The sequence below is a fragment of the Photinus pyralis genome, unplaced genomic scaffold (assembly GCF_008802855.1).
Source record: "Photinus pyralis isolate 1611_PpyrPB1 unplaced genomic scaffold, Ppyr1.3 Ppyr1.4_LG4, whole genome shotgun sequence".
Lineage (NCBI taxonomy): Eukaryota > Metazoa > Arthropoda > Insecta > Coleoptera > Lampyridae > Photinus > Photinus pyralis.
In genome coordinates this window covers 31969830-31980714 of record NW_022170511.1, presented here as the reverse complement: position 1 = coordinate 31980714, position 10885 = coordinate 31969830, and the positions used below count along the sequence as shown (strand labels likewise).

At 40.0% G+C, this 10885-nt stretch overlaps 3 protein-coding genes across 3 annotated transcripts; all 3 read left to right on the top strand.

The window, feature by feature from the left end:
- The first annotated feature begins 888 nt into the window (after positions 1-888).
- Positions 889-1893, top strand: LOC116169956 (keratinocyte proline-rich protein-like). Its single transcript, XM_031486168.1, has 2 exons — positions 889-946; positions 1006-1893. Exons 1-2 carry the CDS (start codon positions 932-934, stop codon positions 1801-1803), a joined length of 813 nt encoding a protein of 270 aa, XP_031342028.1. The 5' UTR covers positions 889-931; the 3' UTR covers positions 1804-1893.
- Positions 1894-4063: 2170 nt separating this feature from the next.
- Positions 4064-4814, top strand: LOC116169957 (anther-specific proline-rich protein APG-like). Its single transcript, XM_031486169.1, has 2 exons — positions 4064-4131; positions 4179-4814. The coding sequence occupies exons 1-2, from the start codon at positions 4120-4122 to the stop codon at positions 4800-4802; spliced, it is 636 nt and encodes a 211-aa protein (XP_031342029.1). The 5' UTR covers positions 4064-4119; the 3' UTR covers positions 4803-4814.
- A 4079-nt stretch (positions 4815-8893) lies between these two features.
- LOC116169086 (zinc finger protein 512B-like) lies at positions 8894-9513 on the top strand. The gene is made up of 2 exons (XM_031485114.1): positions 8894-8905; positions 8953-9513. Exons 1-2 carry the CDS (start codon positions 8894-8896, stop codon positions 9511-9513), a joined length of 573 nt encoding a protein of 190 aa, XP_031340974.1.
- The last annotated feature ends 1372 nt before the right edge of the window (positions 9514-10885 follow it).

The window sequence follows — 10885 nt, the reverse complement described above, 5'->3', positions numbered from 1 at the left end:
GTAGAAGTGAAGGTTGTTCCACTCCAATTGCTTCGAAGGGGATACATCAAAATTTGCGTAAATTTTATCACTTGAATAAGACATGGAAGTACGTGCCTTATACTGAAAATTGTACTGAAACCTAAAAGGTGTATAAGTTCTTGCGGTAATTAGCTACATCTTTTCACAAACAGTTCCTTGTTTACAACGCTACTGTGAACCCTCACTTTTATTTATAATGCTGCATAATATGTAGCTATTCGCATAATGTATTACGCAATTATTCCGGAACTATTATTATTTTAAATCCTAATTTATTAAAAATGCAAAACTTGGTCTGGTTTTCATCCAAACTTATCTTCTCTTCCTTCAGTTAATGTGCAACGCACGATTGCGGCAGAAACCTATCCACTAAAGTTGATTAGGTATCGACTTTTAAGAAACATTTCGTTCGTTTACAATACGCAAGGCGATAATTAGTGCAAGCTACCTTCGTACATGAAATGCATCCATTTATGCGTTACATAAGTATGTCAATATCACTCTGAATAACATGTTGCATAAGATTCACAATTGAATTGCCATAATTTGCAAAGAATTTGTAAACTGGGACATGATTCGAATCAGCATCATAAGAATTTAGTGAGATATTTTTAATCGAGGATGGCGAATTTAATTAAGCAACCTAAACAAAGGCGAGCTACTCGCTCATTCACTAATTAATGTATGTTATAGTATCGTGTCACCATTCTTCCGGGCATATGTCTTAACGCTTGCATAATCTGAAAGTAGTGCATTCATCTTTTGGGTGGTTATCGGTATAGAAAGGTGCTCTGGTAGGCACAAGAAGCATCCGCCCCTCCGTATCAGCACTATATGATTCCACTTACTATAAAAGTAGCATGAGATTTTAGCAAGGTATCAGTCTTCTGCTAACAAGTTTAAGAAAGGCATGATGAAGACATCGGTTCGTAAAATAAATAAGGGTGAATTTTAAAAATGTGATTTAAATATTTTACGTTACAGATATTAATCCTCACCCTCGCACTTTCCGCTTGTCATACCAAGGAAACGGCAGAGAAGAAGACCACAAAGCGTGGTGTCTTTGGTGAAGGCCTTGCCTTAGGTGGACATGGTGGATTGTCGCTTGACGGTGGACATGGATTAGGGGGTGGAATTCTCCTTGGTGGCGGACATGGTTTGAGTGGACACGGTCTTGGCGGTGGATTAGGAGGTGGACACGGTCTTGGCGGTGGATTAGGAGGTGGATACGGTCTTGGCGGTGGATTTGGAGGTGGATTGGGTGGAGGATTATCAGGTGGAATTCCACTTGGACAGCATGTCAGCAACCACATCACCGTTACCAAGCAAATCGGAATTCCAGTACCACAACCGTACCCAGTTACCGTACATAAACATATTCCGGTTCCAGTACCTCACCCTGTAGCTGTACCCGTCGACAAACCGTACCCAGTACACGTACCCAAACCATACCCAGTACCAATCGAGAAACCTGTTCCTTATCCAGTAGAGAAACCTGTTCCGTATCCAGTCAAAGTACCAGTTAAGGTTCCAGTACCTCATCCAGTCGCTGTGCCGATCCCCAAGCCATACCCAGTGGCGGTACACAAGCCAGTGCCCGTAGCAGTTCATGAACCTGTTATTATCAAGAAGCCATACCCAGTCCTCATTAAAGCCGATCATGGATTAGATGCCGGCATTGGATTAGGAGGTTTAGGCCATGGAATTAGTCTCGGCGCTGGTGGTTTTGGTGGTCATGATTTTGGAGGACATGGTGCAGCACTTGGTGGCCATGGCTGGTAGACTGTGATTCTGTTTCATCTCATATAGTTGTCATTATTATTACCATTTCATTGTATTATATGAAAACATTTTTGTTGTATATAAATAAATTGTTTAGTACCGTATGTTACATGTTTCTTTATACCCCCCTCACAATGCATGCTACTGTATACGTATCGTTTCATGTTTGTTCTTAGCAATTAAATATCACCTTTAAATACCACGGTAAGTAGAAGCTACACAAGAAACTGACGATATAAACAATTTGAATTTAGTTGAAACGTGATTTTTGTGAACTTAGGTTAATTAATTAAAGATAGTAGTACGAGCAGTTTTTTCGGCCTTTGGTGGGATATTGTTTGTTCCATCAGTAATTTTATTGTGTATTTTATATTATGTTTGTATGTAGAAGGGGACATGTCGTAAACCAGATGGTATAGCATGACGAATAAATATTATTATTATTATTATTATTAGCTGAAAATTGGTAGGGTGTGTTCTTTGGCCTACTCACAACCTACCAATTTTCAGCTATATTCACCGCCGTTGCACGTTTGTTTATCCTGATCCTTTAACAGTGTTCTTATGAAACAGAAGTTGCGTTTTTTAACAGAGGTCAAAGGACGTAATGGACGACACATAACTATGTATTGAACTATAGATTTCACAGGAACCAAATTTAAGACGCTCCTTCCATGGCTGAAGGTATAAAAATTACTTTATTACAGAATATACAGTCAGTCGCTTCTGTTCTTACAGAACACTAGGAAAATTCATTGTTACTGTATAAGAATTCCATTATCCAATCAATTTTTAACTTTCGCTTAAAGATCTAGTTATAACCGTGCAGTAGAGTCTTCCGCTATTGTAAACTAGTACGAGGGCGTTTTCTTTAATTATGAAGAATACTGCAAAGCTTCAAAATAATGTATTTCTATGCGTAACTTCCATCTACACTGTACGTGTTAATATAATCAAGGTAGCGTAATTTTTCTCACCTCTGTTGAGAAACATTCATTTTTCGGTCGATCTATGACCAGTTGACCGTCTATTAATTTTGGAGAGACTGGCTTTAGTAGTTTTCCTATTGTACCTGAAACGCGTTGAAAGGGTTTTTATCAGGCATCAGAACCTTTGGCCTTTTCCATGGCGTTTTGGAGGTTTCTCACGGGTACTTGGTATCTTTTTTTAGCGTATTTTCCTCAAAGTGAAAAATCGCTATTGGCTGCACTTTGACGTCCGTCCGTCCATCACAAGCACTCCTTCTAAACCACTGAACCGATTTGGCGATATAGGACTCATTTGAAAGGGCTTGGTCCAAGGATTCCGTGTATACCCATATTTTTTGGTTTTGCGCATGCGCAGTGTCAAAAATTTAGTTTAACGCATGTGCAATGGTAACTTTTATTTATGAAGATATTTAAATGAAACTTTATATGTAAACACTACAGGTATTTTTTCCTGGTCCTAGCATTAATGTTATTAGGAGGAAAATACGCTCTCGTCATTTATGTTCGCATAATGTCTTTTTAAACTTGTTTCAGAGTTTGAGACCCTTCTCAAAACTTTCAGCTTTCCACAACTTTCCAGTACCTCTTTATACAGGGTCGCTGATAAGGCTGGAAACGGTGGAGTATCGAGGAAAATATACAATACATAAAAAAAGTTTGGGGGTTCTTCATTATCTACTACGTAGTAATAATTTTATTTATAAAGGATTGGTTATAGAGACGTGGCGCACCAAAATTGCATTTTTAATAAACACCCTGTATATTATTGGATATTTCAATTCTCCTAATTTTAAGCAACATTTGTAAGAAACATAATGTAACCTCAATTCAATCGTTTCCAGGTTATATATGTGTTGAAAATAAACGATATTATTTTAAAATTTATTACCAAAAAAAGTACAAAAACTCAATGATCCCTTAATTATTAATAATTTTTCTGTTTGGATTAAGATAGATGAGATCAATAAGATCCAAGATGATTCATAACCCTCACACGTTTCTGCAGACTGTAAATGAAATATGTTCTGGTTTAGGAAATACCTAAAGAACTTGAAATTTTATAATTTATTACATACCGCTACACGAACATAAATAAGTGCACAGCAATTCGTGCTTATCGAATTGTACAACAAAACGTACATTATTAATAGACTTGTTATTTAGTTATTATTATGTAAATATACTTTTTGGAAATTTAATGAATAGTCAGAATGCAGGGAAAGTTCAATTGCATACAATGTCGTTATTAAATTGAAACATTTTGGTATATAAATCAAAGTTGTTGTAAGCGAAGGTACAGTTTCATCTGTCTCTTCAAACAGCCGCTATGAAGTTTTTGGTAGGTACGCAAAACCGTTTAAAATGTAGCTGATATCTTTTTTGCAGTGTTTGGCTACTCTTATGATTGCGACAGTCTTCGCAGAAGAGGTCGCGGAATCCAAGGGGGTGCACAAACGCGGCTTGGGTGATTTCGGCGGTGGTAGCTCCTACGGCCACGGAGGAGGTTTTGATGTGCAAGGTGGAGGTGGAGGTGGATTTGGCGGACAGGATGGCAACACTGTTGTGAGCCACATTACTTTATCAAGACAAGTACCGTATCCGGTGCCTCATCCCGTTCCAGTTCCGGTCGAAAATAGGGTTCCATACACCGTGAACTTTCCCGTGCCTGTTAAGGTCGATAAACCATACACAGTTCATGTTCCTAAACCTTACCCCGTGCACGTAGATAAACCAATTCCATACGAAGTTGTTAAAAACATCCCAGTTCCAGTAAGCGTCCCAGTCAAAATTCCATTTCCGGTACCAGTAAAAGTTCCAATTCCACAACCATACCCGGTTCATGTTCCTAAATCATTTCCCGTTCATATTCATACTCCAGTAATCATTAAGAAACCCGTACCATATGTCATTAACGCGGGGACTGATCACGGTGCTTCTGGGACATTTGGAGGTGGACACAGCAATTTTGTCAACCACGACTACTCTTCAAGCGGATACGGTCATCATTAGAAGCACATCAACCGTTTTCTTTGTATTTTTTCACATATGTTCTGTGATGCTTAGATTCTGTTGTACGGTAGGAGTTTGTCTTTACAGCGATTTGCGATTTATTTTTGTAAAGTATACTATTAACAACATCTCTTTTTATTTGCAACTTATTTAGAGACGCGTGACTATATTGAGCAAAGTTTAATGATAATATGAAGGGAATTTGAGTACCTGACACATGGGGTAGAAGATAACATTCAGGGAACAACAAACGAACCAAGTTTAAAAGGATTTAGAAAAAAGAAACGAACGAACATGGAGACAATTTTAGAGAAAAAAGCTGCAGAGCAATTTGAAAAGAACTTAAGAAAGAAAATAAATTGAGAGGAACTTGGGAAGAATGTAATAAGAGCTCGAGACGAAATAGAAGAAATAAAAATGGGGGATTTTAATGAGCAGTTGTCATAAAAATTGTAATTTCAATATTTGGGCGTTTTACCACCCGCACGTTATAAGGGAGGTATTGCATTGGGGTCAAAAGTGACCCTCCACTTCCCATGTCGTTAGACACTCATCGGGTGCGTCCCCGGGTAGCGGATAGGGGAAAGCTCATACAGACACCTGAATGATCGTACGTGACTCGCGATTCGGTGTGGGTAGTGACGATTATAAGTGGATCGTCGGGGCTAAAACCCAGACTGGGAGCGACGAAGGTCGTCGCCGTGGACCAACCTCCCAAGTCAAGGTGTTAGCGACCATGCCGAGGACTGCGTGGCACTGGGGTGCAGTGTCGATAACGGTGCCTCTCGGATACCGGGCGACCTCCGAGTGGTGGCTCCTTTCCTTTGGGAAGGGGCTGGCAGCCAAGCCCTGGGCAAGCGGCTCTGCCCAGATGAGACGGAATTTCCGCACTACTCGTGGGAATTGTATGGAACCTTCACACAAAACCTTTTTGGGCTCCTCGTCAGAGGGGACCAACATACCTCAAAAGTCGCTGCGGCAGGGCTCAAGGTGGCCGTCGTTCCGGTATCATACTCGGAGGTGGACATCTCTGAGGCTCAGGCGAGGTGCATTATAGCTGCATTGAATGCAGTTGTAGACCAGATGGAGGGGGTGCCCTTTCCTCGGCTGGTAGGGTTCCGCTGGAATCCACAGGATGCCATCGTGGCCGAATGCGATGGCCAGTGTACCTTGGACTAGTTGGAGAGGACCGTCCCTCTTATTAGGCCTTGGGATAGGGTAACCAAGGTGATGGCTGTGTTGTACAAACTCCCGGATGACACGGCCACCATTTTAAAGCGCCTCCAGAGGCAAAATCCTGGTTTCAGGACGAGTCTATGGAGGACGTTCTTCCGCATTTCGTGTCGATGAGACGTCCTTTCAGGCACTCCAGCGACAGAACTTTCAGGTGCACGCTCCTGGGCTCCATTTCAATAGCTCACATGATCACGAATTGGAGAGTGTCTGATGAACCGTCGCTTTCGGATCACAGGCACTTCTTTTCTTTTTGGATAGATCACCTTTGCTCTGTCGGAAAGCAGGGAAAGTGGAAGAGGCGGCCGCATTAGTAAGCGACGCCATAACAGCGTCCTATGAGGATAGCTGTAAACTGCGTAACTTTCGAGGAATGAAGAGAACACCTTGGTGGAACTCAGACCTTGAAAAGGCTCGTAAGGAGGTTCGCAGGCTCTTTAATAGCGCCATGCGAACTAAGTTACCTGCGGACTGGGAAGATCTCAAAAACTCCCGGCGCAGGTATAAGGACCATATTCGGAGGTCTAAACGAGGATCATGGAGGACCTTCTGTGGTAACGTGGAGGGTCTTCCTAAAGTTCAAAAACTTCGTAAGATCCTGTTGAAGGACCCGGGCCAAAAAGTGGGGACACTGAGGCTTCCATGCGGCAGATATAATGTTTACCGCCAAAGGGAGCTACCCGGTTCGGTGTAAGGCCGATCGACTGGAAAGTAGCTTCCCGGGTGGTTACCGAGGGATCTCTGAAATGGGCGGTCAACACATTCAGCCCATTTAAGAGTGCAGGATCGGACGGGATATTCCCGGACAGATATCAACTCCTTGAAGACAGTTATCTGGAACCGGGGAGGGTGAAGCAACTTAAGGCTAAACAGGGTCCCTATCCTTCATTGAGAGGAACAATAGGCCTCTGGTGTGCCTAAGTGCTGCCCGGTCGGGTTTCCCTGACAATAGAATAGAATAGACGCTCCACTTTTTTGACGGAAATTTAAAGTTCCATGTTTTTCTCAATTTTTGGAAAGAAGAATTAAAAGAAATGTGGGACGACTAATTTGGCTCAGATTTTATTCACAAACGTGAACCATAACTTTGTCAAATTATAACTCCAACGAAGGAGCCAACAATCCATCAGCGAACACGATCAACACGTCGTAACATCTCGGGGTCAGCAGCACGCCATGATCGAAGCATTCCTTAAGATACTTGGTCTTCGAGCTCAAGAATGCGGCAATGTCTTCGTTGGTGTTGGAAAAAATGAGAGTCGCGTTTATCACATGGTAAATGCTAAGACCAGATCTCGAATCTCTAAATTCTCGAGGACCACAGATTCATTATACTAGAAAACATCACCGAACAGCTTCCAAATACTCACATCAAGATCAAAGACTGGAATATACCAACCACTATTACCTTAACCGATCCGAACTTTAAACAACCTGGAGCAATTGACGTTCTTCTATCTGCAGGGACATTCATCTCAATCTTGGTTCAGACAAACCTAAGCTTTTTGATACTTCTTTAGGCTGGATCGTAGGGGGACCTTTACCGATTCCAATACCGTTCACATGCCGCTATCAAAGCCAGTGGTAAGCGTCACACATGGTTCAGAGGAAGACGGATTTGTTGAACGTCACTTTTCTGAAACCTACAAATTAGAAAATGGCAAATTCGTAGTAAACTGCCAAATTGGGGGGTTCAAGGAAAAGATCCGAAACAAGCTGGTTGTCGACTGAACGTAATTTCATCAAGAATCCCGAATTGAAAAAGCAATATCACGACTTCATGCAAAAGTATCATCATTCAGTAGTTAAAGTCTGTGCATCAGAAGTGAAAAAGATTTGTGCCGTTTCTAATGTTTCAGCCAAGACCAGGACATAAGCGTCCTGGTCTTCGCATCCAAGACGAACTTGTTAAAATGCTCTTCGATTTCGTTGTCAATGCATACATAGAAAAACGTACCGACAAATCCTGATACACCCTAGGGATCAGTTGTTCCAAGGAATAGTTTACCGCCCAAACATCACAGAACCTATAAGAGTCTACCAACTGAAAATGATAACATATGGTACATCCTCAGCGGCTTTCATTGCTATGCGGTGTATTCAACAAACCATCCAGTTGAATACCGATTAACATCCTTTAGCTTTTGCATAGCAAGAAAAGGCTTATATGTTGTTGCTTTCAAGCCTTCAAAATAGAGCTTAGTCTTTTGGTTATTTGCACAATTTGTTCAAGTTCGTATCTTTACTTTGAATCAAGTGTAGGGCTTGTTGCAGTCACGGCGCAATAAGCCCTATCCAAATTATGGGAATATGAAGCTGAAAGAGACCAACTACCCCTTTCCTGCGGAACGAATCACCTGTAAAAACGTTAAAGAGTTCGATACAGAAGATTTTTTTATGTTGCAAGAATTTGGTTGCATATTTCCACACCTTACCAATCGCTTACCAAACTTGAATTTACATTTAAACTTATTCTACTTCACTTTCAGTGTGGAATGAATGTCTTCCGCGGTTAAAACAAAATTAGCCTAATTAACGCCTGCAAGAAAAAAAATCATTTCAAAACGAGGAAAATTAGTCTCTGTCGTAATCATTTGTCATATTGAAATCGGCGTAAGTTAGGAAGTTGTTGTACATGAGTTACTTTGACTACAATTATAAAATAGATAAAGTACATGGGGCCATTAGGAAGCAAAACAGGAAGCGAAGACACGCACCCATTGTACAAGAACAAATTATATACAAACACTCATTTGTTATATTTGGGGACTAACAGAGAAAGCTGAATGGTAAAATTGAACTATAAATACAATTCAATTTTCTCAATTTAATCAGATCACGTTCACAAGTGCTTAGATATGAATATTTTGGTTAGTATAAATACGTTTGTAGTGCAACTTTAGTTTTTCAGTTTCAGGTTCTGGTGCTAAAATGCATGTTAATTGCGACAATCACTGCGGAGGAGAAGAAAACCGTAAAAAGAGGTTTGGGATTAGGCTACGGGTTTGGTGAACACGGGGGCGATTTTGGTTATCACGGATCATTTGACGGCGGACACTTTGATGGACACCACGAACCAATCCATACCCATACAGTTTACAAGAAGGTTCCGTATGCTGTGCCATATCCCGTACCACACACCGTAACAAAACCGTACCCTGTACACTACCCCGTTAAGGTTCCGGTTGAAATTCCCAAACCGTACAAAGTGCCTGTACCTAAACCCTATCCTGTTACGATAACGAAACCTTATCCTGTCGTAGTTAAAAAACCAGTACCCTATACCGTTAAGGTTCCAGTAAAAGTACCCGTTGCCGTACCCCATCCGGTAACTATACCCAAGCCATATCCCGTCACGGTTCACGATCCGTACCCTGTAAAGGTACCCTACCCGGTGGTTGTTGAAAAGAAGATACCTGTTGTACTACACGATCACCACGACTTCGGCCTAGGGCATGGTTTAGGGTATAAATTTTAAATTAGAAATGATGTTGTTTATATTGTTGTTGTTAAATATGATTCAAAATGTGAGATATAAATTAAATTTATAAGGTCAAGAGTATGTTCAGAAAAACTTGTGCAACTATGCAGTTAGCTAGGTATGCTTCGTTTCACCTTGACCATAGTTAAACGTTAACTGGTTGGTGCCAACAGTGTTAGATAACACTAAAACGCAACGAAGTATAAGATAGTGCTAAATAAATTTGCATTAGGAATTCATTAATGATAAAATAACGAGCACGGTTGAAATTAAGAAATCATGTTATTTTAAAATGAAAGAATATAGAGCGCAACATAATTTCCTGTTACATAATCCACTATCCTGTACTTACATTCCTTGTACGTACAGGAAAATAACTGTAGCTAAATGTTAAAAAACAAATTTTAACTTTCTCTCACCTGAAATATTGAAGTAAACGGTGAAATCGAAATTGGAATTTTTAGTAGAGGATAATCCGCAAAGATCATGAGTGTCTATTGTTACAGTATGTACAGAATGTTTTCGCAATTAATATGGTTAATGTTCCAGTGTTTACAGCTGTAATTCTTTGTAGTTCAAGTCATTAAATGCAGTATGCACCAATTCAGACGCTAATTAACACAAAGCAACGGCGGCGCGGTAATAGATTTTCGTGATTTGCAAGTTTTCACTTTGTATACCGAAGAGATTATTACAACATAATTATTATAATAATATTAAAACGGTAATTATGGACATATTAGTCGACATTGATTATAGGAGACATGAAGGATTTATGGGCAATCTTGAAAATTAAGCATCTCGATTCAATTTTGAAATTATTATTTATTCCTATAAGAGCAAATGCTTTTTTTATATGTTCGGTGGGTAAAAGAGCAACGCTTGGTCAACAATAGATAAAGGTTTAACTTTTAATCACGACTGGATGAGCCTGGTCGAATTTGAATGAACCCGCAAAGGCATAACTAGTTCTCAGGTACTCTGCTTTCAAGGTGAAGTCATCCATTTTTCACAAATTATTTGCGAGTTCGCAAATTCACTTTTTTGTGTTCCTTTCAGGTTTCTCTTCATTTTATTTTAAATCTCAAGTTCCTTTCAAGTTTTCAAATTACGTACTTTCACGTTTACTTCTCCAATTTTGTTCTCAAATTCCTTTCATTTCCGCTTAAGTTTCTCGCAAGTTTTTGTGTTCTTTGCAATTCCTTTCAAAACGTGTACCAACTTTTTAGGAAAGTTGTGCCTTGCAAACTCCTCACGTTGCCAAATTCCCTTCATATTCATTTATTCGTTGTTGCTTTAGAGACCTAATATGTACATAATTTTTTATACATAAATTAGAAAATATGTTTTGAGATAATTTAACAAAAAG